This window comes from Trichosurus vulpecula, chromosome 7 (assembly GCF_011100635.1).
Source record: "Trichosurus vulpecula isolate mTriVul1 chromosome 7, mTriVul1.pri, whole genome shotgun sequence".
In the NCBI taxonomy this organism is placed as follows: Eukaryota; Metazoa; Chordata; class Mammalia; order Diprotodontia; family Phalangeridae; genus Trichosurus; species Trichosurus vulpecula.
The window spans coordinates 46,485,433-46,507,588 of NC_050579.1; the positions used below are offsets into that span (position 1 = coordinate 46,485,433).

General features: G+C 47.6%; 2 protein-coding genes across 3 annotated transcripts; one reads left to right on the forward strand and one right to left on the reverse strand.

Moving 5' to 3' along the window:
- Positions 1-596: 596 nt before the first annotated feature.
- Positions 597-16,578, forward strand: SV2A (synaptic vesicle glycoprotein 2A). The gene is made up of 13 exons (XM_036768723.1): positions 597-763; positions 4,378-5,395; positions 6,649-6,829; positions 7,548-7,699; positions 7,928-8,061; positions 10,404-10,493; positions 10,873-10,983; positions 11,155-11,243; positions 12,098-12,262; positions 12,686-12,819; positions 13,047-13,253; positions 13,987-14,146; positions 14,635-16,578. The coding sequence occupies exons 2-13, from the start codon at positions 4,774-4,776 to the stop codon at positions 14,816-14,818; spliced, it is 2,229 nt and encodes a 742-aa protein (XP_036624618.1). The 5' UTR covers positions 597-763; positions 4,378-4,773; the 3' UTR covers positions 14,819-16,578.
- A 4,052-nt stretch (positions 16,579-20,630) lies between these two features.
- BOLA1 (bolA family member 1) lies at positions 20,631-21,893 on the reverse strand. 2 transcript variants are annotated; one of them, XM_036768020.1, is made up of 2 exons: positions 21,792-21,893; positions 20,631-21,169 (listed from the first exon to the last, which is right to left on the reverse strand). In XM_036768020.1, exon 2 carries the CDS (start codon positions 21,164-21,166, stop codon positions 20,741-20,743), a length of 426 nt encoding a protein of 141 aa, XP_036623915.1. In that variant the 5' UTR covers positions 21,167-21,169; positions 21,792-21,893; the 3' UTR covers positions 20,631-20,740. The 2 variants fall into 2 exon arrangements, with proteins under 2 accessions (XP_036623915.1, XP_036623916.1); XM_036768021.1 differs by lacking the exon at positions 21,792-21,893 and adding an exon at positions 21,743-21,763.
- Positions 21,894-22,156: the final 263 nt, after the last annotated feature.

A 22,156-nucleotide genomic window follows, 5' to 3' on the forward strand; every position in this document is an offset into this window, starting at 1 on the left:
CAGAAATGTTGATATCTGGGAGGGGTGTGGATACCCCTACCATACTTTAGATAGGAGAGACACGGGACTCCAAAGCTCTAGGAAACCTACCACCCCAATCAGACCCTATTCACTCTGTTTTCACTAATTAGCATGTGAAGGCTGGTACTGCCATATAGCTATTTGAAGGTGGGGAAACTGGGGAGGATGGCGTGTTTATGGGGAGGGTTCCGAGACTTGAGGGTTTATCTTGAAATTTTGCAAGGCTGGAGACAAGGGGGTTGGTTGTCATGGTCTCTGGGAAGTGGTGCCCAGACCCCTGCCTCTCCTGGTTTGGACCTGCTATGTGTTGTGTAGGTAGGTAGTGTCCCTTTCCATCCTTGCCTGTAGCTTTCAATTCTCTGTCTCCCAGACAATCCCTCTCTTTCCTTCTTTATGGGGAAGCAGGATGGTCTTCCGCCTTCCCTCTGACGAATGCCCCTTCAGCCGTCTCTTCATCTCTCCCTACCTCTGGTTTGAGTCGGTACTTTCCTTTCCATCTAGTCTCCCCAACCTCCCCCACCCCCATCCCAATGGTCTCTTCCGATGCTTGGCTGCGCGAGTTGGGGCGGCGGTGGGGGGGGGGGGGGAGAGAAGGGAGAGGCGGAGCTGGGGTTGGGGGGGGGGCCAGGTCTGCATTGCCGCTTCCCCTGATACCCAGAGCAGCCGCTGCCGCTGCCGCCGTCTCCTCCCAGCGGCCCCGACATCCTCCTCCCTGCTTCTTTGCCGCGGAGACCCTTCCCAGGTGAGACCCCCGACCCTTCATTCCTGGCTCGCTTCTCCTCTCTCCCTAGCCCCATCCACTCCTTGCATTTGAAGCATCCTTTTCTTCATTCAGATTGGAGCCATTTTATGCTCCAGTGCCTTTTTTTTGAGGGGGGGTCCTCATCTTTCATCAGGAGGTGTTGTGGGGAATGGATGTTGATTTCTACTAGGATGCTCTCTCTCTCTCTCACTCTCTCTCTCTTTCCCCAAGACTCCCCCATCCCCACCTTCGAGATGGGCGGGGGGGAGGGGGTGTTGGGGAAATTGTCTGAATTCTATCCCTTCCCAAATCCCCAAACCCTAAATGTACCCTTCACCTCATCTTTCCTTTCCTAGTCTCTCCTTCATCAGGATGGAAGATAAATGACCTTGGCAAGGGGGGGTGGGTGGGGGTAGATTATGCCTCCTTTTTCCCGTTTGAGGCTTGAGGTAAATAGGTTGGGAGTGGGAAGGGGCTAGATGCTGAAGGGTGAAAACAGAGGGAGACCATTGTACCCGTTAGGAGATTTGGGAGGGTTGGAAGGGCAGATCGTGGGGAGTTTGCATGTGGGGAGGGTGATAAATAGCCTGGAGTAAGACAGTGAGAGGGATTGATATCTGGAGATGTGGGCAATTGATAAAGGCGGGAAATGTTGGGGAGGGGCTGATAATGGACATTCCCCTAGCATGAAGACTTGGGGAGGTAGGAGGTGGGAGACGGAGAAAGGGGCTTAGAGAAACCAATTGGTTAATTCTTGGTGCCCTGTTGCCCTCCAGACCAGGAAAAACGGGGAGAAGGGATTTGTGAAAAATTCCCTTGGAGAAGGCCTCTGTCCCTGTGTCCTGTTTGTCTGTCTTTGAGCTCCTGTCTCTCCATATTCTTTCCTCAGCTGTCACCTCCATTTTCCCTTCACGGCAGTGGCCCTCTCCTCATGCATACGCTTGGAATGAAATGGGGGGGGGTGCAGGGAGAGGGGGAGGTGTTAGCACAATTTTGCCTATCCTTGAGGTGGGGGCTGAGATTCTGCTTATCCTTTTGGAAAAGGGGTGGGAGGGAGGCTGTAGAACACCTCCTGTAACATCTTATCCTCAGGAGGATGGGGATTTGGATGTATTCAGTTTACCAATGACCTTGTCACTTGTGAGGGGAGATGGAGGGAAAGAGATGGATTGTGTTTCATACCTGAGGACTTTTGAAGTATGGGGGCCTTCTAAACCCCAAATCTCCCAACCACGGATGGCTTAAGGACACTGAAAACACCTGATTCCCTCCACACACTTGCTCTACAGAATCCAGAAGAGAAGTGAATTCAGCTTTTATGGCTTAGCAATGTTTATAACCAGAGTGTCTCCATATCACACCCTCCTAGGCTCTCCTTTCTCTCTAGCCTCCTAGAGAGACTGGAGACTGGGACTGAAGCTAAAAATAGCATCATTTCCTCTAGCCTTAGCCAGCTCTCGGAATCTCTGACTCCCTTTCTCCCTTATCTGACCCATCTGACTCCCTGTTACCTGGGGAAGGAGGAGAAGGTTGAGCTACTCCATTGCTCAGGAGACCATCTTCAGTCTCCACATCCCTGGGGCAAATGGAGTGACAACCACAGGGTATGACCTCAGGCCAATCCTGCTTTCTTCCTGCAGGACTCTTTGGAGACCATTTTGGATTGGGGAGGGGATAACTCAGATGTGATCCTTCAATTATTCTTGCTGAGGGATGAGGATAGTGTGTGTGTGTGTGTGTGTGTGTGTGTGATTGTTCACTGCTATTGGAAAAGATCACAGCAATATGGATTTAGAACTAGAAGGGACCTCAGAAACCATCTAATCCAACTCCAACGTTAAATGATGAACTGAGGCCTAGAGAGGTGGTACAAGGTCACTCAGGTAAGTAAGTAAGTAGTAGGGAAAAAATTCAAACCAAGGCCCTTGACTCCAAAACTGGTCCTCTTTCCACTGTAGGGATCATTAGTCTTGGTCAAGCTGGCCATGGTTTTAGACACTCAGCTGGAGAGATCAAGGCTCTGATTTCTGCCCTTTATAGCATTACTTCCCAGTCTCCTATCTGAGGGTGTCCTTAATCTCCCCAACCTAACCTACAGATGTTTATAAGGGACCTTCTCTGATAAGACTGTATGTAACTTCCATGATCTTTTCTTTGGACTATTTTTTGGGGGAGCCCACATCCCCCCTTATTCTGTGCCAATCTTTGTCGCAATGCAGTGTCCCAGAAATCCTTTCCCCCCAACCCCAGGGAAGAGGGACAGAAAGGATTAAGTGGAGATTAGGAGGGGAAGTCCTCAAGTGGTAGGGTGGTAGGGAAAGATTTCCAGGGACTGGAGTGGGAAAAAGACCTAAGACCTCTCTAGTGAAGGAGGAGTCAGTAGGTAAGTTTGAAATGATGCTCCTGTACACTCCCACCAGAGAAGGGGGGGTCCAGCTGTTGGTCCCTGGAGGAAAGTGTGATTTTCTGCCTCCTACTCAAATCTTGGTCTTTATTCTTCATTTGTTTCCCTTGTATGATCTGGTTAGGACAGTGAGGCATGAATGGGTGGGTTGGGCACATCTAGGGGGATCTTGGAGCACTTGAGAAGACACTTAGTCACAGTATCCTAGTATGTCCCTTAGCCCATGACCTACTTCCTTTTGCCTTCATTCCTTCCCTTTCCCTAGCCAATATTTCCTCCCCCTGGGGTTGTGCTCAGAGATGGCCTTCATTTGTTTCTGTTTCTTGTAGAATGTGAACCTTTGCTCTGGCTAGACTGGTCATGTCAATCTCTGTGAGTTCCAACATAGGAGGGGGAGACACTGTGGTGTAGTGGAAAGAGATCTAGATTTGGAGTCAGAGACCAGAGGATTGAATTTTAGGGCATAACTTAGGCAAGTCACTTAAATTCACTGAGTCTCAATGCTGTCATCTGTGAAATGAAGGAGTTTGGACTCAGCAGTATCTAAAGTCCTTTCTAGCTCTGTCCATGACTTCCTGACCTTTACAGGATTCCAACTGTGACACAGGTGGAGAGGCATGAGGCATACATTACAGTCTAAAAAAATGGAAGTATTGTTGTGTGAGGCTTGGTCCACATTGTGATGATGGGCAGGACTTGGAACTCCATTTTCCAAACCTGCCTCACTGCACTTTTACATCCTGCCTCCTCTTGTACATTGGGATGAAGACAGTGGGGCTAAACATACCCTCTAACTATGGGACCAAAAATAAAATAAAAACAAGGCATCAAGCTGAAGGAAATTAGACAACAGTGTTAATGTGTCTAGTTTTTTTCATCTCTCTGTCTTGTTCTTAGTAGGGCAGGTAGAATTTCTAAGCTTAATGGGAAAGGGGTAGGATAAGCTGATAGAATAGAGTTCTAGACAGATCTGTGTGGAGCTTGGACCTGTTCTCCAAGGCTAAGGTGAGAGGCTGCTAATGGGAAGGAAAAGATGACCTCCTGGGTCTTCTTTCAGCTCTGGTTCAATCATACTTTGGGGCCATTTCCTCATTTTAAAGCATGCATTGGGCATGGTGGGAGTTGGGATGGGAAAGGGACTACATTGTATATTGATTGGCTTCTTCTGGTTCTCATCCTTTTTTTCTTTTTCTTTTCTTCTATCTTCCAGGGCAACCGGTGTTTCCTGCAGAGACGTGACTGCTCTCCCTTTGCTAGCCTGAACTCCAACTCAGCTCCAACCAACCTGATTCTCCTTTCCTTTCCCTTATCTCTCCCCATCTCCCTACTTTTTGACTATGGTGAACAGGTTATAGGTTTATGTTTTCTACCAGATACCATCAAAGCCTTCCTCTCCTCCTCCTTACCCCTCCAATACATGCCCCTTTCTGGTTCTACCTTCTCTTTCATTCTATGTCCAAAGCTCTTTGAATGTACTTCACCTGGGGTAAAGTGTATTTACCAGGGGGTTTTCTAAAATCTAGAGGTTTCTTGAGGGACAGGACAGGGAGGGAGAGAAGGCAGAGAGAGGACCCCTGAGGGGTGTCCAAAGACTCCAGTCACTACCATGGATGAAGGCTTCCGTGACCGGACAGCCTTCATCCGTGGGGCTAAAGATATTGCAAAGGAGGTCAAAAAGCATGCAACCAAGAAGGTGGTCAAGGGCCTTGATAGAGTTCAGGATGAATATTCGAGGAGATCCTATGCCCGATTTGAGGAGGAGGATGATGATGATGACTTCCCTGCCCCAGCTGATGGTTATTACCGTGGGGATGGAGTTAGAGAAGATGAAGAAGAAGGGGGTGCATCCAGTGATGCCACTGAGGGCCACGATGAGGATGAGGAGATCTATGAGGGGGAATATCAAGGAATCCCCAGGGGAGAATCAAGTGGAAAGGGAGAGCGTTTGGCAGATGGGGCTCCTCTGGCTGGGGTGAGAGGAGGCCTGGGTGATGGAGAAGGCCCTGGAATTGGAGGGGAAGCTCAGCGGCGGAAGGAGAGGGAAGAGCTAGCCCAGCAATACGAAACTATCTTGCGGGAGTGTGGCCATGGCCGGTTCCAATGGACCCTCTATTTTGTCCTGGGTCTGGCACTTATGGCTGATGGGGTCGAAATCTTCGTGGTGGGGTTTGTGCTGCCCAGTGCCGAAAAGGACATGTGCCTGTCTGACTCCAACAAGGGCATGCTGGGTGAGAAACCAAAGTTTTTCCTATTCTTTTTCCACCTCTCACACTTTATCTCCTAGGTAGTCCCCTATTCCATTTCCACTCTGGCCACAGAAACTCTGCTAGGCACTGAGTAACCCTTCAAAGTATCTCCTAAGGACAATAGGGACTTTGCCCAGATCCCCTTTCCTTTTTCCACTTCCCAACTAAGGTTTGGGAATCTTGCGGTCCTTCCCTGAGGAGTTGGACTATGTCTTGCAGAGTGGGGGAAAGAGAATCTGTGGCCTACTCAACTTTTGGCTTGGGATTATGGAATTGTAATGAGCTTGATTATGTTTTCCTCCTCTCATGACTTCTCACTCCCCTTAGGAGGTGGGGCAGGGTCAGAGGAAAGGGTTTATCTTCATGGCATTTAATCTTTGTCACAATGGGAAGCCACTCTCTGTTCATTTAGGCTTCCTTTGTGCCTTGCTGGGAGAGGGCTTATTCCTTTCCTTTGGTGGGAAGGAAATGGAAACTGAGAGGTCAGAATCCCAGTTCTTTTGCTTGGGTGGGGGAGGAGGACAATTTGACCTTGCTCCCAGCTCTCAGTTCCAGATGGGGGTGTGTGACTGAGGAGTGAAGTTTCTGGGCCTAAGGCTGAGAAAGCTGTAATCCATTGACACTTGAGTGGCCTCTGGTAGTCCTCAAATTGCCAACAGTCCCAGGACAAAAGGTCGAGGTGGGGAAGGTCTCTTCTGGCCTCTTCCCAGAGGAGATGATGAAGATACTGAAAAGGAGGTTATGAAAGAAGAGAGGAGTTGAGATTGGTGTTGGAAGGAATAAAGATTAGATCTAATGGGGAAGATGGGGATTTCCTGACTAAGAGATTTATTAATTGGAGTTGAGTTATCTCCATCAAAGAACACAAAAGAGACCTCTAGCTAAAGTCAATGGGAGGGCTGATTTGGCTTTGAAAGGGTCCTGGGAAGAAGGACTTTACAGTAGATCAGATCTCACTCACTCTTTATTCCCATATGTGTTAGTCCAAGGCCCCATTATGTTTTAATTCAGCGGTTCTTCTCTGGGTTCTTGCGATGTTGCCCTGTCCATCTCCCAAATGGGGCCCAAACACCCTAGTCTTTTCTTAACCCTGGATCTACTTAAGCAGTCAGATGGTTTTTCTCAGGTTTAACTTCGATCCATCCTGCTGTAATTTCACCTCATTTTGCATTCATTTGGCTGGAGGAGGCATGACTGACCTTCCCATTCTTTTCCTTCTATGTTTCTCCTTCTAGGCCTCATTGTGTACCTGGGTATGATGGTTGGAGCCTTTCTCTGGGGGGGTCTGGCTGACAGACTGGGTCGGCGACAATGTCTGCTCATCTCACTCTCTGTCAACAGTGTCTTCGCCTTTTTTTCGTCCTTCGTCCAGGGCTATGGCACATTCCTCCTCTGCCGCCTGCTCTCTGGGGTTGGGTGAGCACCTACTCCAAAGATTCCTTCCTTCCTTTCCCCTCCCCACCTCCAGGTATTCCCCCAATTCACCTACAACTTCAGTTTCCATTCCCAGATGTACCTTCCCATTTTAATGTCCTTAATTTCCTCAGAAATGCCTTCATGGGGATCTTCTGGTGGAAGCCACCCTAAACCCTAGGTTTATATAGCACCCAGAAGCTTTCTCATTCCCCTAGATTCCTAATTTTCCAAACATGGAACCTGTTCAAACCCTGGACCTTCCTATCCTCTTGGTTTTTCCGGTGTCTCTCTAAACTCCCCTGATTTCTCTCACCATCACTCCCCTGTATCTGCCTTACTCTGTATCTAAGACCTTTTGTAGACCTTCCCTTTGGATTTCTCTTCCCTTAAATTTCTCCTCCCAGGACTTTTCCCATTTCTTTAACTGTCCTAATCTCCTCAACCCTCCTAATCTTTAAGACTATCCATCTGTTCCCAATCCTTTCCTATGGAACTCCTTATCTTAGAAGCTTGCCTCCTGCCATAGCTTACTTTTCCCCATCTTTTGAGGAAGAGAGGAGTTAGGGAATGGGTTTGGTGATAGAGGAATGACTGGAAGTCTGCTGTGATCTGGTGGGAGGAGTCTGGATCTGGGAAGTGTTGGTGGTGATGGGTGGTGGGATGGAGATCTGATTCCTGATCTACTCTTAAGAAACCTCTTCCCTGTAATTACCTACAGGATTGGGGGCTCTATCCCTATTGTCTTCTCCTATTTCTCTGAGTTCCTGGCCCAAGAGAAGCGAGGGGAGCATTTGAGTTGGCTCTGCATGTTCTGGATGATTGGTGGTGTGTATGCAGCTGCCATGGCCTGGGCCATCATTCCTCATTATGGTGAGAACCCTCCAAGGGACCTTGCCCCTCCTGGATACATCCCTTTAGATTCCTTTCCCTAAGGCAGAAACTCCCCATAATTTGGCATGGTTGGAACCTTTATTTCCAACTAGAGTGAAGGAGCTAGAATCTCCCCCCTCCAAAATGGGTATTCTTCCAGGGTGGAGCTCCCAGATGAGCTTTTTTCTGGTTTCTAGTGATATTCCTTCATCTTTTTTTCCCCCTCAGGATGGAGTTTCCAAATGGGTTCTGCTTACCAGTTCCATAGCTGGCGGGTCTTTGTTCTCGTGTGTGCCTTTCCTTCTGTATTTGCCATTGGGGCCCTGACCACACAGCCAGAGAGCCCTCGATTTTTCCTAGAGGTAAAGGGGGGCTGGAAATTGGGAGGGGAAACCTTTTGCTTTGGGCTTTCTAAATGCTTGGTTTTTACCATTTATCTGTTGACTCATTGGTTGATTTTTGGTTTCCCTTGGAGGGTTTTATGACTTCTAGCTGGTTCAGTTTGATCCTGGGTCTCTGTTTTGACTCTCTCCCTTTCGACAACTGCTTTTGCTCTGTGGGGTGGGATTTTGACTCTTGCCTTTATTCTTTGTGGCATTTTGGGTTTTGTGGTATAAGACCCTTCAATGTCATTGATGGCTTAATTCATTCCATATATTGTTCCACACACTCGCTCTGAAGCCATGTCCAGGATAATTTCTTTGGGGGTCTGTAGTTCAAGAACCCTGAGTTCAATGGTTTTCTGGTATGGTTCTGCCTCCCTTGCCCCACTATTCCTCTTATCAAGGGTCATTTGGTCTGGACATCAAGCATTCTTGAGGCAGGACCTAGGTTCAAATCTCAACTCTGACACCTACTTACCTGGGTAGCTTTGAGCACGTTATTTAACTTCCCTGGCGCTCAGTTTCTCATCTCTATCTAGCAATTGTGTGGGATAGGTCCTATTGTGGTGGTGGGGAGAGGGCTAGTTACAGTACTCTCTCTTTCTTGCCCCTATCCTCTTGTTGCTAGTAATACATTTGCCCCCTCAGTGCCTCCCTTCAGTCTGACTTTCTCTCTAGTCACGTCCCTCAGCTCCACCCATCGGGGAATGGTTTTCCTTTTACACCCAAGGGAGAGGACAATGGGAAGAAGTTATTTCTTTGAGACAGCTACTTTAGTAATACTAGCTCCCAGCTTGTTCACAGCCTTTTTTCACAGAAAAAGGGGGCCACACTTGTGCCTTGTTTTTGGTTTTTCTCTTACTGCTCAGCACTTATTTGCAAAGATGAATCAATAATTCTCTTCTTTTCCTCTCCAAGTCTCCACATGGGGAAGGTCTCAGCAGTTGTAAAGTCTCTCTGTTCTGTGCACCTTGCCACTCACTTTCTCTAATGGAACACGTAGATCAGATATGCAATGGCTAACCTCTTTATCTTAAAGAAACCAGTTTCTTTAACCAACCATAGTGAAGCCAAAGCAAAACAAACCCTTAAGAAACAAAGATTGATAACGCAGCCTCTTCACCTGAGATACCTAAAGGGTTGCAATGGACATAGTTGTGGGCTTGGAGTCAGGAAGACCTGAGTTCAACTCCTGCTTTAGATGTTTATCAACTGTGTGGCCCTGGACAAGTCACTTAACAGCTGTCTGCCTCAATTTCCTGCTTGTAAAAGGGAGTAATAATATCACCTACCTCTCAGGGTTGTTGTGAGGATCAAATAAGCTAATATTTGTATTAGCACAATATCTGGCACATAGTAGGTGCTTACTAAATACCTTTTTCCTTTCTTCCCGAGAGAGCTAATAAGTGAACAGAAAGAAAAGACAGGAGAGTGAGGCATCCCCCATTCTATTCTCAACAGTATAAACAAGCAGTTCAGACCACTTGTCATCTGTTCTATGTGGCCTCTGCCTCACCAGATTAACGTTCCTTCTCTTATAATCTCAGCTTTTATTTCTCTGCCATTGTACTAATGTCAGCCTCACATCAGGCCCCCAACCTGCTTATGCTAGCCTCCTTTCTTCCTCTCCTTCCATACTTTTTTGAGGAGAGGGTTGGTTAATAGTCTCAGAGAGAGTCCCAAACACTCCCCAGAGAGAGGAACATTGGGGAATTTCTTCCATGCAGGGGCCATTGGCCTCCAATGTCCTGTTATGATCAAAATAAGGAGATTGGATTAGATGATCTTTGAGGTTCCTTTCAGCTTTAGATCTATGATCTCATGACCTCCTTACCTCCTTGGTCCAACTAAATGGCTTTTGTCATTTTCCTTGTCCCCAAATTTCTCTCTTCCTGGCCATGAGGTCCCCAACTAAGAATCTCTCCTTGGATTGTCCCTCTGTTGCTCTCTACCCCAATTCCCATTTGGATCCTACTGAGCTGGGCAAAAGCACACCAGTGGAAGGTGCCAGGGAATGGGAGTCAGGAAGCCTGAGTTCTAGTCTTGGACCTCAGTTACTCAGTGTGTGTGTGAGACCCTGATCAGGTTATTTCATGGGTTCCAGATGCTTCCTCTGTTAAATAATGGGGTTGGACAAGATAATATCTAAGGTCCTTTTCAACTCTGGACCTCTGAGTCTATAGCATTCCTGGGAAATTTGGAACGTGTGATTTGTGTGTGTATTGATGGGAGGGAGGGAGGGTGGAACTGGACTTGAGAGAAGCAGTTGTGATCTGAGAAAGTTGGGAGGTTTAAACCTGAATCTATGTCTGTGGCTGCAGAATGGGAAACATGATGAAGCTTGGATGGTCCTGAAGCAAGTCCATGACACCAATATGAGGGCGAAAGGGCATCCTGAGAGAGTGTTCTCAGTAAGTCACTTCCTACCTATCCTGGGTATGATTTCTTCTCCATTGGGATCTCTACAGACTCAGATACTGAAAGGTTCTGAATGAATAACCTACCCCTGCCAATGACACTCTTCCCTCAATTCCTCCTTCACATAGGTTGTCACTTGGCTATTCCCTATCCCAAACCTCCCCACCATTCTCTCAGGAGCAATCTCATATTGAGTCAGATTTCTCTCTGTCTCTGTCTCTCTCTCCCCCTTTCTCTCTGTGCATCATATCTAACTTGACTCCATGTCCCATGACCTCCTAGTTTGCTACTGGAATGGAACCCATGAAGCTGGGTGATGCCATGTCACCCCATAACCCTTGTGAGATGGCTGGACCTATCTCTTTCTTCCAGGTGACCCACATCAAGACCATCCGTCAGGAAGATGAGTTGATTGAGATTCAGTCGGATACAGGGACCTGGTACCAGCGCTGGGGGGTCCGGGCAATGAGCCTGGGGGGCCAGGTAATAGGGGGATTTTGCAGGGGAGAAAAGGTATCTGGTTGGATAGGAGAAAAGAATGGATATTGAGCCTGGGGAGCTCACAGATTAGAGGCTGGGAGGAGGTGGCTGTATCTGGGGGGCAGAATATCAGGGTTGCACATCCTCCTTTTGACCATCTGCCCCCACCTCTAGGTTTGGGGGAATTTCCTTTCCTGTTTCAGCCCTGAATATCGGCGCATCACCCTGATGATGATGGGCGTGTGGTTCACCATGTCATTTAGGTGAGGGGCTGCTGGGGTTGAAAAGGTATATGTTGGAGTGGTAGTAGGGAGGGGAGAGCAGAGGAAGATCTGAAAGTTAGTCAACAAACATTTAAAAATGCCTACTATGTGCCAGGAACTGTGCTAAGCAGTGGGACACAATGAAAGGCAAACTCAGTCCCTGCTCTCAAGGGGGAAAGAAGGAAGAACAGCAGGAAGGAAACAAGCATTTATTAAATGTCTATTTTGTGCCAGGTACAGTGCTTAGGAGCTCACATTTTAGTGGGGAAGACAACAGGTAAATAACTAGACAGCTAGTTGGTATAGAAGATAGACTGACGTATTGGTGTCAGGAAGACCCTCAGATACTTACTAGCCTTGTGATCCTGGGTAAGTCATTTAACCTCTGCGCCTTACCGGTTTCCTCACCTGTAGAGTGAGGGGGCTTGGCCTCTAAGTTTCCTTCCAGCCCTAAACCTATGATCCCAAGATAAGTACAGAGAGATGGAAGGTAATCTCAGAGGGGAAGGCATTAGCTGCTGAGTAGACTTGGAAAGCCCTCTGGCAGAAGGTGGTATTTGATCTGAGTCTTGCAAGAAGCCAGGGATTGTAAGAGGAAGAGCTGAGGAGGGAGCCATTCAGGTCTTTTTTTTTTTTTTGGAAGAAGTGAAGAGGGAGCCATTCAGGTCTTTTTTTGGGGGCGAAGCCAGTGCAAAGGGATAGAGATGGGGGGTGGGGGGAGTTGCTCCTGTACTCCCTGGCCATTCTTCTGTGTTCTGCCCCATCCATGGGTTGATGCCTCTCCTCAGTTACTACTGACTCGGGGGTTATGATTGATCCCACATTTCACTTCATCCCCAAACTCTGTTGCGCAGCTACTATGGCTTAACCGTCTGGTTCCCCGACATGATCCGTCACCTCCAGGCCGTTGACTATGCTGCCCGAACCAGGCTCTTCTCGGGGGAGCGAGTGGAACACGTGACCTTCAACTTCACCCTGGAGAACCAGATTCACCGTGGGGGCCAGTACTTCAATGACAAGTACGTGAGGGCTTGTCCCCATCCCCTCTGCCAGAGGCTCTCCTCAAATCCCTGGTCCCAGTCAAGGAATCTCCAAGCACTCAGCAAAGCTCAGTCTCTGGGAATTCTAGAAGAGAAGGCTCCTGTGTCAGACATCTCTGGTTTCTCCTCTTCCACAATCAATGAAGGGCACAAGTTGGGGTGGGCAGGAGTGTGCATGTGGGGGGCTGAATAGGTGGGAGGGCTGTATCTTTCTCCCCTCCCTCTAATAATAATAATAATAGCTATTATCTGTAATATAGTACTTTAAGGTTTGCAAAACCATTTCTGAGATCATTTTTTGAAGCTCACCACCATCTTGTGACGTAGGTGGTTCTATTATTATCATGAGGAAATTGAGGCTTGAGAGGCCCTGACTTGTGTGGTTCTCCTCCTGCTTTCCAGATTTATTGGCCTGAGACTGAAGTCGGTGTCTTTTGAGGACTCTCTGTTTGAGGAATGTTACTTCGAGGACGTCACATCTAGTAACACATTCTTTCGGAACTGCACATTTATCAACACGATATTCTACAACACAGGTACCAGTGTTTTGCTTGGGGAAAAAGCAAGGTAGGCAATGTTGAGAGAGGGGGATGGGATGTTCTGCTATTCCAGGCCACTAATCCACAATCTGCACACTGCTCACTTCCCTTCACACACATGTGTGTGCACACACACCCACACACACATATATATATATTTTCTACACACACACATCCTCTCACACACATTCTCCTCTACCCTTGCTGTTTTTTCTGTCCTCCAGACCTGTTTGAGTACAAGTTTGTAGGCAGCCGGCTGATCAATAGCACGTTCTTGCATAGCAAGGAGGGGTGCCCCCTGGACGTGGCTGGGACAGGTGAAGGTGCCTACATGGTTTACTTCGTCAGCTTTCTGGGGACGCTAGCCGTGCTCCCTGGGAACATCGTGTCAGCCTTGCTCATGGACAAGATTGGCCGTCTTCGAATGCTGGGTAATTGGGAGCAAATGGAAGAGGTGGGAAGAAAATAGCCTTGACAGCTGAGTAATTAGGGCAGGATAATGGGGCTTTGCCCAGGGCATTGAGACTTAGAATGTGGCTGTTGGCACATTCACTCTTTGGCTGTGTAGAAACAACTGAGTTTAGCACCTAGTTAAGCAGGAATAATTAGCTAACGTAGGAAATTACCAAACGGTGTGCCTCTTTGCCCCTTCACCTGGCCCTGACCCTCCAACTAGGCTTGTATGACCTCCCTAGCAGCACCCTCAAGGTATCCTAGGGTTACTACACCCCCCACCCCCCAAATGGAATGAGTCGTAGAATTTTTATTTGAAAACACTGATTCCTGCTCTTTTCCCCGGCTCATTTTACACTTGGGTGCATAATTGACCCTGGGTGCCAAAACTGCTAGTCCTGACTCTGCTTGATACCGCTTCCTAGTCAGCAAATATTTGGCAAGAACCTATTATGCGTGGGGCATTGTGCTAGGCAATCTGTGCCCGGTGAAAGAACTTTAAAGACGTGGTGGGGGTCCGGGTAGAAGTGTCTGGCAAGAAGTCAAAGTACCCAGGAAGACGAGGAGGAAGAAACTTGTTTGTGATATTATGGATCATGCCTCGGTTGGGCCAAATGGTTGGTTAGTGGCATAGATAATGGTGGCTGGGTCATGGGACCCAGGACTCTCTCCCAACCTTGATGCCCAGCTCTCCTCTCTTCCCAAACCCAGCGGGGTCCAGTGTGATGTCGTGCGTCTCCTGCTTCTTCCTGTCCTTTGGGAACAGTGAGTCTGCCATGATTGCTCTACTCTGCCTCTTTGGTGGGGTCAGCATCGCGTCTTGGAACGCGCTGGATGTGCTGACCGTTGAGCTCTACCCTTCAGATAAGAGGTACCTAAGTCTGGGAGCTGGGAATAATAGAGGGAATGGAGCGTCCAAGGGGCTGGGGGTGAGGAAGAGATTGTGGGAGGTGGGGAACTGAATGGAGGAAAGTCACTATTCCTTCCAACGGCAAGTGGACTGACATAGAAGCTTTCTCCATACTCCATTTTCTCTCTAGTAACTTGTTTCTGTACTTGCTCCTCCCAGGATTCCCATGGCTAGCTTTGTTATGGGGTCTTCTTTCTTTCACTCTTTCTATATCCGACTCCCATTTATAACCTTCATCTTCCTGTAAACCCTATATCCCCTCTTGAATATTTCCTGCCCTTCTCTCTCTCCCCCATATTATGTCCTTGAGTTCTTTCTGCTGCTCCATCATTAACATCACTACCCACTCGCCTTTCCTCCACGAATTTCACTGTGCCTCTCTTTATACCCTGTCCTGCCACCATGTTCCCTGTTATATTTCCTTTTGACCCTTCTCCCTGCCTCCACAGGACCACTGCCTTTGGCTTCCTGAATGCCCTGTGTAAGCTGGCAGCTGTGCTCGGGATCAGCATCTTCACCTCTTTTGTGGGGGTCACCAAGGCCGCCCCCATCCTCTTTGCCTCAGCTGCCCTCGCCCTTGGCAGTTCCCTTGCCCTAAAACTTCCAGAGACTCGGGGGCAGGTGCTGCAGTGAGGGGGAGTGCACTGTGAGACCAATGGCTCCTTCATCAACACCCACCTCCATCCAGCTCCAACAACCCCCCATTACCCCTCTCTGCCCTTCTTTGTGTTTGATGTCTTAGCTGTGTGTGTGCGTGTGTTTGTGTGTGTGCACATGTGTGCATGTGTGTGTATGGGTGGTCCTCATGGGGCAGGGGCTACAGAGGAGAAAGCTCTTTCCCCTAAAGGTTCTGGAGAAGCTCCACTCCCTACCTCCAACTATCCTTAATGTCCAGAAGATTCTCCTTTCCCTTCTTTCCTGACATTATGGTTAAGGCTCTTACCCCTACTTCAGGGCCTCCAGACAAGGCTCTCATTCAACCTGTATGAACCTCAGTTCTCTGCCGGAGCTAAGATCCAGGAGAAGGAGGCCAGGGCAGAGCAGGGAGGAGGTCTTTCTTTTCCCCTTGGCTCTTCTGTCCAGATGTTCTTCCAGGCAGGGGAGTAGAGAGACTAAAGACCAGGGGTCTGAAGATGAGGTACAGGATTTTGGACAGAGAGAACTACTGAAACGGAGGGTCACAGCATGCCCTCTTATACCTCCCTGTGGATGCTGGTAGGGGTAGCAATAATCCTTAGCCCCCTGGGCTCCCCCTTCCTGTCCCCCAATTCGGGTTGCGAGTTTGAATCCTGAGTTTTATAAAGTTTGATTTTTTATTTTTATTTATTTATATTCAGTTCTGAGGCAGCTCAGGAGGTACACGTGTGTGTGTGTGTGTGTGTGTGTGTGTGTGTGTGTGTGTGTGTGTGTGTGGTGTGTATGTAGTGGGGAGGGAGATGTTGCTGTATTATCTTGAAATTTAAGCCAAGGGTAATTTTAACAGATACTCTATGACTGTGGCCTCACCAACAGAGTTCACTGCTTGTCCTTCCTATGTCAAGCCTAGGAAGTGTAACCTCTGGGCTGGGTGGGCAAAGGAAACACCTAGACTGGGGGACAACTCTAGGTTAAACATGATCTAAGCACAGTGTTCCCTCCCCCTCCCCCTAGAGAAGCACAGGCTCCCCTGCCCACCATAGCACAGAGAGAGCAGCACAGGCACCCACTCTCTCCAAAGGGGCCCCTTTCTTGGAGTCATAGGGAGGCTGAAGAGACCAGCAGACAGATCTAAAAGCACAAGGATCCCGGAGTGGGAAGACAGGATCCCTTTCCCTGAGCCCCTCTAGCCAGGCTGGGAGCTTTGGGAAGGTTCCAGCCCCAGCCCAGGAGCCTCAGCTCCCCCATATAATCTCTTCCCCATGAAATGGCCCCTGCCATTTAAACTTTAGCTGCTCCTTACCCTGTGTGACTGTCTTTCTCTGGTGCCCCCCACTGTAGTTGTGATGTATTGTAGTTTTTAGCTGTTTGTAAAATGTAAAAAAAAATAAATTAAATTTAAAAAAACAGGAAAAAAGTGGAAAAGTATGAAAAATAAAAAGTAAAACTCAAATTCTCCCTCCTCCCATATTGTGTCCAGCCCCCCTAACCCTGTGGTCACTCCCCTCATTTTGTAACACTGACCAGGTTGTGACCATTGAACTCTGTGTCTGTGCTCAGACCACCCCTTCCCTTCTGGTGCCATGTGTGATGAGCCACAGCTCTGTCACCCCATCCTGCTGGACACAACTCCTTGCCACTCCAGGAGGGGCCGTCCATCTTCCCACCCTCCTGGGAATGCCCCTCCCCTCTGGTCGATGTGAAAAAATGAAATGAAAATAAGAGAAAAATAAAATTTAAAAAAATCCTTATAACTGAAAGTGCTGTCCCTTTATTTCCTCCATCTAAGTCCATGCCTGTTGGACCTCCTGTTGGACCTGTTTTGTCTATCCTGTGGTTGGGGGTGGGGGTAGGGTAGGGGGATGGAATTAAAACCGGATTTTTCCATATTCTTCTTGGGACTGTTCCATGACAGTAGATGGTCCCCACATTCTTCCACACCCATCTGGGAAATTTAGAATATCTTTCAGGTATAACATTCTGATGAGAAGTTGGGTTTTTCCTTTCTTTACACTCTCTTAACTTCTTTCCTTTCCATTCTAACTGGCCAGAATCTCAATCCATGCCTACCTTTCTCCTAGATTCTTGCCATAATTTCCTAACTGATCTCCCAGCCTCCAATCTATTCCACATATGTTTTGTACACCTCATTCTCTCCCTCTTCCTCCTACATTGGCTTTAAACTGACCAAAGGGCTGATGAGAACCCCCAGTATCCCTCAAAACTTAACTCAGATGTCACCTTTTATAGGAGCTGATCCCCTAGCTGCTAGTGCCTTCCTCTCTCAGCCAAATTCCCTTGCATTTATTTATATATCCTTATATGTGCCTGTTGGCTTTCTACAACACAAAGTCCTTCAGGGGCAGGTAGCTTCATTTTTGATTTTGTCTCTTTAAGAGTGTAAGTGCTTAATACGTTTGTCAATTAGTATAAATCCTTTAGCTCCGGCACTCAAGGCTTTCTACAATTCCAACTCTCACCTTCCAATCTCCCTGCTTACTACTGTGTTATAATGGCAAGAAAGCTGTATTTGGCATGGGAACATCTAGGTTTGGGTCTATAGCACTCACTGGTACTTAGGACCTATGTGAACTTAGGCAAGTTAATTAACTCTTTGGGCCTCAGAATCCCTTAGACCAGAGGTTCCCAAACTTATTTGGCCTACCACCTCCTTAAAAAAAAATTACTTAGTGCCCCCTGGAAATCAATTTTCTTTAACCCTTTAACAGTCATTAAAAATACATAACATTTTTTAAAAATGATGCATCTTAAACTTAATAATTTATTTGTAAATGTGTGCATTTTTTCTGCATTGAAGTTTTGATGATGCAATACTGTGTCATGTAACCATACTGTATCATATTGTAAACAAGTCATTACACACACATATTCCTGCTGATGATGCTGGACTTCCTGACAATGTGCAACACGCTTTCCTGCCAACGCTTTCTTGTTAAGACCTGTCAGTGAACTTGCTCACTCATCAGTAATAACTTGCATTTTGTATTTATTTGGAAAATAATGTAATCACTGCGACTTTTAATTCTGTTACACAACAGATGAAATACCCATAACCACTAATCTGTATGCCTCCTCTCCCAACTATATAAAATTTTTATGCATTATCTCTACATGAAGATGTCCTCAGTGAAGGTATTAATACGGAACAAGTAGGCTTCCAAAATGGATATTTAACAACGAACTACATCTTTACAATTTTGCAATCGCTTCATGATATGATAGGGATCTATAAGGAAGAAGTAACCTAAGGTCATAAATCTAGTTATTGGCAGATATAGGGACTGAAAGAAACACTGATTTCTCAACTCCTAGACTTGCATTCTCTTCATTAAACCAAACCATTTCCTAGTTATATTTACTAAGTCCATGTCAAAGGATCTTATGAGATTCAGAACCAGAAGGGCCCCTTAGACACCCTTCCCACCCCATCCCCAGTCCATCCTAATCATTTTAATGACTTGGAAATCTGAGGTATCACCTATTTGCACCAGGTCACTCAGGCAGTTAAGTCGAGGCTCTGGGATTTAAATTCTGGTTCTCATATTCCAAATCTAGTCCTCTTTCCACCATACTTCATACCATGCCCTGTCTCCCCCAACTAAGTTTTAAACTTCTAGAAGATGCAATCTTCAGTGTAGTGAAGACATTGGATCTGGTCCGGGTTTAAACCTTGCTCCTGTGTCCTTACCAAGGCAACCCCTTTACATACACAAGTGATCTCATTCCATCCATCAGATTGTCCCCGATATCAGCCCCTGTTTATCATCAAGCTCTCCACATCTACTGGCTGCCTCTCTGCTTGCCTACAAATGACCCTATGTCTCCCGCATCCTCAAATGATTTATCCATCTCCTCTGTTGCCCCAACTCTCTCTTTGTGGCTAAGCCTTCTTTGAGAAGGTCAGCTACAATCAGTATCTTTCTTTCACTCTCTTAACATTCTTATGGTCTGGCTTCAGATGCATCTTTCAAATCAAACTGCTCTCTCTGAAGTTACCAGTGATCTCTTAACTGCCAAATCTAATGGCTTCTTATCAGTCTTCATCCTACTTTATCTCTGCAGTCTTTGACATCATCAATCACCTTCTCCTCAAGGAATTTTGTAACACTGTTTCTCTCCCATTGGTTTAACTGATCTTTCTTGGCTTCCTTTGCTAGAACTTCATCCAGATTGTACCTGCTAACCATGGGCATCCTCCAAGACTGTCCTGGGCCCTTCTCTACTTCCCCATACTATTTTCCTTAGTGATTTCATCTGCTACCTCTATGTATGTTATTCTCAGGTTTATCTCTCCAGCCCTAACCTGTCTTCTGACCTCTATTCTCAAATCTCTAATCACCTATTGAATATCTTGAACTGGATATTCCAATAGACATCTTAACTCAATATGACCTCATTCATTGATCTTTCTCCCCAAATCCTCTCCTCTTCTTAACTTCCCTGTTCCAGTGGGGTCGCCATCCCCCTCCTAATCATTCAGGATGGCATCATTGACTTTTCATTCTCATGGCCCTTATGCAATCTGTCTGCTAAGTCTTGTCGATTCTACCTTGGCAGTACTTTTCCTCTATTTCTCTTGACACCATTACTATCCTGGTGCAGACCTCCATGTCTGCAATAAGGAGCAAACAAGGCCTTCCTGCCTTGTTTCTCCTGTGCCACATTCAGCACAGTGATGTTCTTTAAATATGGCTCTGATCATGATACCACTGTATTTAATAAACCCCACTGGTTCCCTATTGCATCCAGGACCAAATATAAAAATTCCCTGTTTGCCTTTTAAAACCATTCATAGGCTGGCCCCTACCTTTCCAGCCTTCTACCCTATACCCCTCCAATCCAGTGACACTGGCTTCCTTGCTATTCTTTGAACAAGACACCCATCTCTAGACTCCTTGCATTTTTACTGGCCGTCTCCCCATGTCTGGAATTCTCTTCCTCCTCACCTCCTGGTGTCCTTCAAAGCCCAACTAAAATCCTACCTTCTGTAAGTCGTCTTTCTCAGTCCTCCTTAATGTTAGTATCTTGCCTCTGAAATTATCTCGTTTTTCCTGCCTATATCTTATTTGTACATAGTAATTTGCATGTTGTCTCTCCCATTTGCTTGTGATCTCCCTGAGGACAAGGACTATTTTTGGCCTTTCTTTCTATACCCAGCATTTAGCAAAGTGATAATAACTAGCATTTATATCATGCCTACTGTGTGCCAGGCACATGCTAAGTGCTTTACAAATATCATCCCATTTAATCCTCACAACAACTATTTTACAGTTAAGGAAATTTAAAACAGAGATTAAGTGACTTGCCCAAGGTCACACACATTGGAACTTAGAGCTTCCTGACTCCAGGTCCACTGCTCTATCCACTTGCGCCACCTAGTTGCCAGGGACTGGCACAGAATAGGCACTTAAATGTTTGTTGACTTGACATGGTCTGCTATACCTAGTAATCAATCATTTTTACTTCTGTAACCTGTTCTGTCTGTAAAACGGGTATAATGTATGGTGTGCCTAATCTATAGGGCTTTTATGAGGTTAGAAATCAATATACAAAATACTTTGTAAGCCTTAATTTCTATATCAATGCCAGCCATCCTTCCTTGGTATCAATACCAAGACATCACCTTGCATATAGCAGGGGTTCAGATGAATCAATCAGGGGCTCAACTAGAGATTTGGTCCCCTCTCTCTGAGCCACAGGGATGAAGTCCCACTTAACTGTCCTTGGTGTGCCTGTACTGTGGGACACCCTCCTTTCTCGGCTCAGTTTCACAACCACAGAGACACTGTCAGACACAATCACATTTTTATTTTGGGAGGGCAGGCCCCAATCAAGGTCAGTCACTCTCTTCCTCCCACAAATCTAGAATACATGTGTTCTCCTCTCTTTTCCAAGGTTTCAGGAGACACCACGGAGGTCTTTCTTACTCCCACCCAGGCAGGCGGGGCTGATGTCTAGTTTGGGGTTATCTCTCCATTGGGCAGGGGTCCGAGCTTGGATGGCCAGCGCATGGACAGGTCCTGCAAGTTCTTCGGCCAGGGCAGCATGGACCAATCGGTGGCGCTGCAGGGAGCTTAGCCCTTCGAAACGGGAGCTCACTACCGCCACACGGAAATGGGTCTCGCTCCCGGGGGGCACAGCATGGCCACTGCTCTCATTTCGAAGCTCCAGCACCTCCGGGCTCAGAGCCTGCTCCAGCTTCGCTCTTATCGCCGCTTCCACAGGGCCCTCCATTCCCGCCCTCTTTAAGTAAACACTGGACAGACGGACACAGCTGGACATGGCCCGAGGGACCAGAAGTCGGACTCGCAGCCCACTCAGCATCGGCTACAGGAAGGATGGGGGAAGGGAGAGGTAGGGAGGGAGGAAAGGACAAATGAGACTTAGGGACCTCCCCATGCAAACCCTGGCTTCACCCCTGACCCATCTCCCAATCCACGCACCCAAGCCCCCTCTTTCAGGCAGCCCATCCAAACTGCGCCCAGCTGGGAAGTGGGAGTAGGGAGATCCCACCCACCCTTCTGTGACGTCCAGAAAGAAGGCTACAAAAAGCTCGGGATGGGTGGGGAGGATGCGCCTAGAGCTGGGGGGGAGGGGGTGAGGGGGTCAACGAAGAGGGGGAACGGCAAATGGGTGCAGAAAAGGGATGGGAGGGGGCAGAGGGGTGGAGTGTGTGTATTGCTCCAAGCAGGAGGTGCTGGCGCTGAAGAGGGGGAGGGCTACTGCGGCTGCGAATTGAAGGGCTGACTGACTGAATGAATGAATCACGCATTAATGAAGCGCTTACTACGTGCACAGCTCGGAGAAAACCTTCTATTTTCTGATATTTTCTACATTCTAATGGCGGCGGGGGAGGGGAGGGGAACGACAGCATAGAGGGAAGGGTTGGGGTGCACGTACTTCAGTGGTGACGTCTGAACCCACGCCCGGCCGGTTCCCCCTTACCTACCTGTCCCTAGAGGTCCGTCGCTTCCGCCACCCCCGGCTTCGCGACGCCCGCTCCGTTTCCACTTTCGCCGAGGACGCACCGGGAATTGAAGTCTCGGCTTTGCGAGGCATGCCGGGAAATGGAGTCTTTATTCCCCCCTCATTGGAGAGCAGGCGGGGGCGTGAATACCAAACTCCCGACATGCCGCGGAGCCAACTTCCTGAGCGTTCATGGGAGTTGTAGTTCCTCCTCCGAGTTTCTGTTTAGCTCGCAGTCAACAGAGGCGCCATGGAAGAGCTGGGACAGCATGAAAAAGGAGCGGTTACAGTGTATTCGATCTGTTTGCTTGCACCCTCTTCTTAGAAACAGCCCAATACTCAATTCAT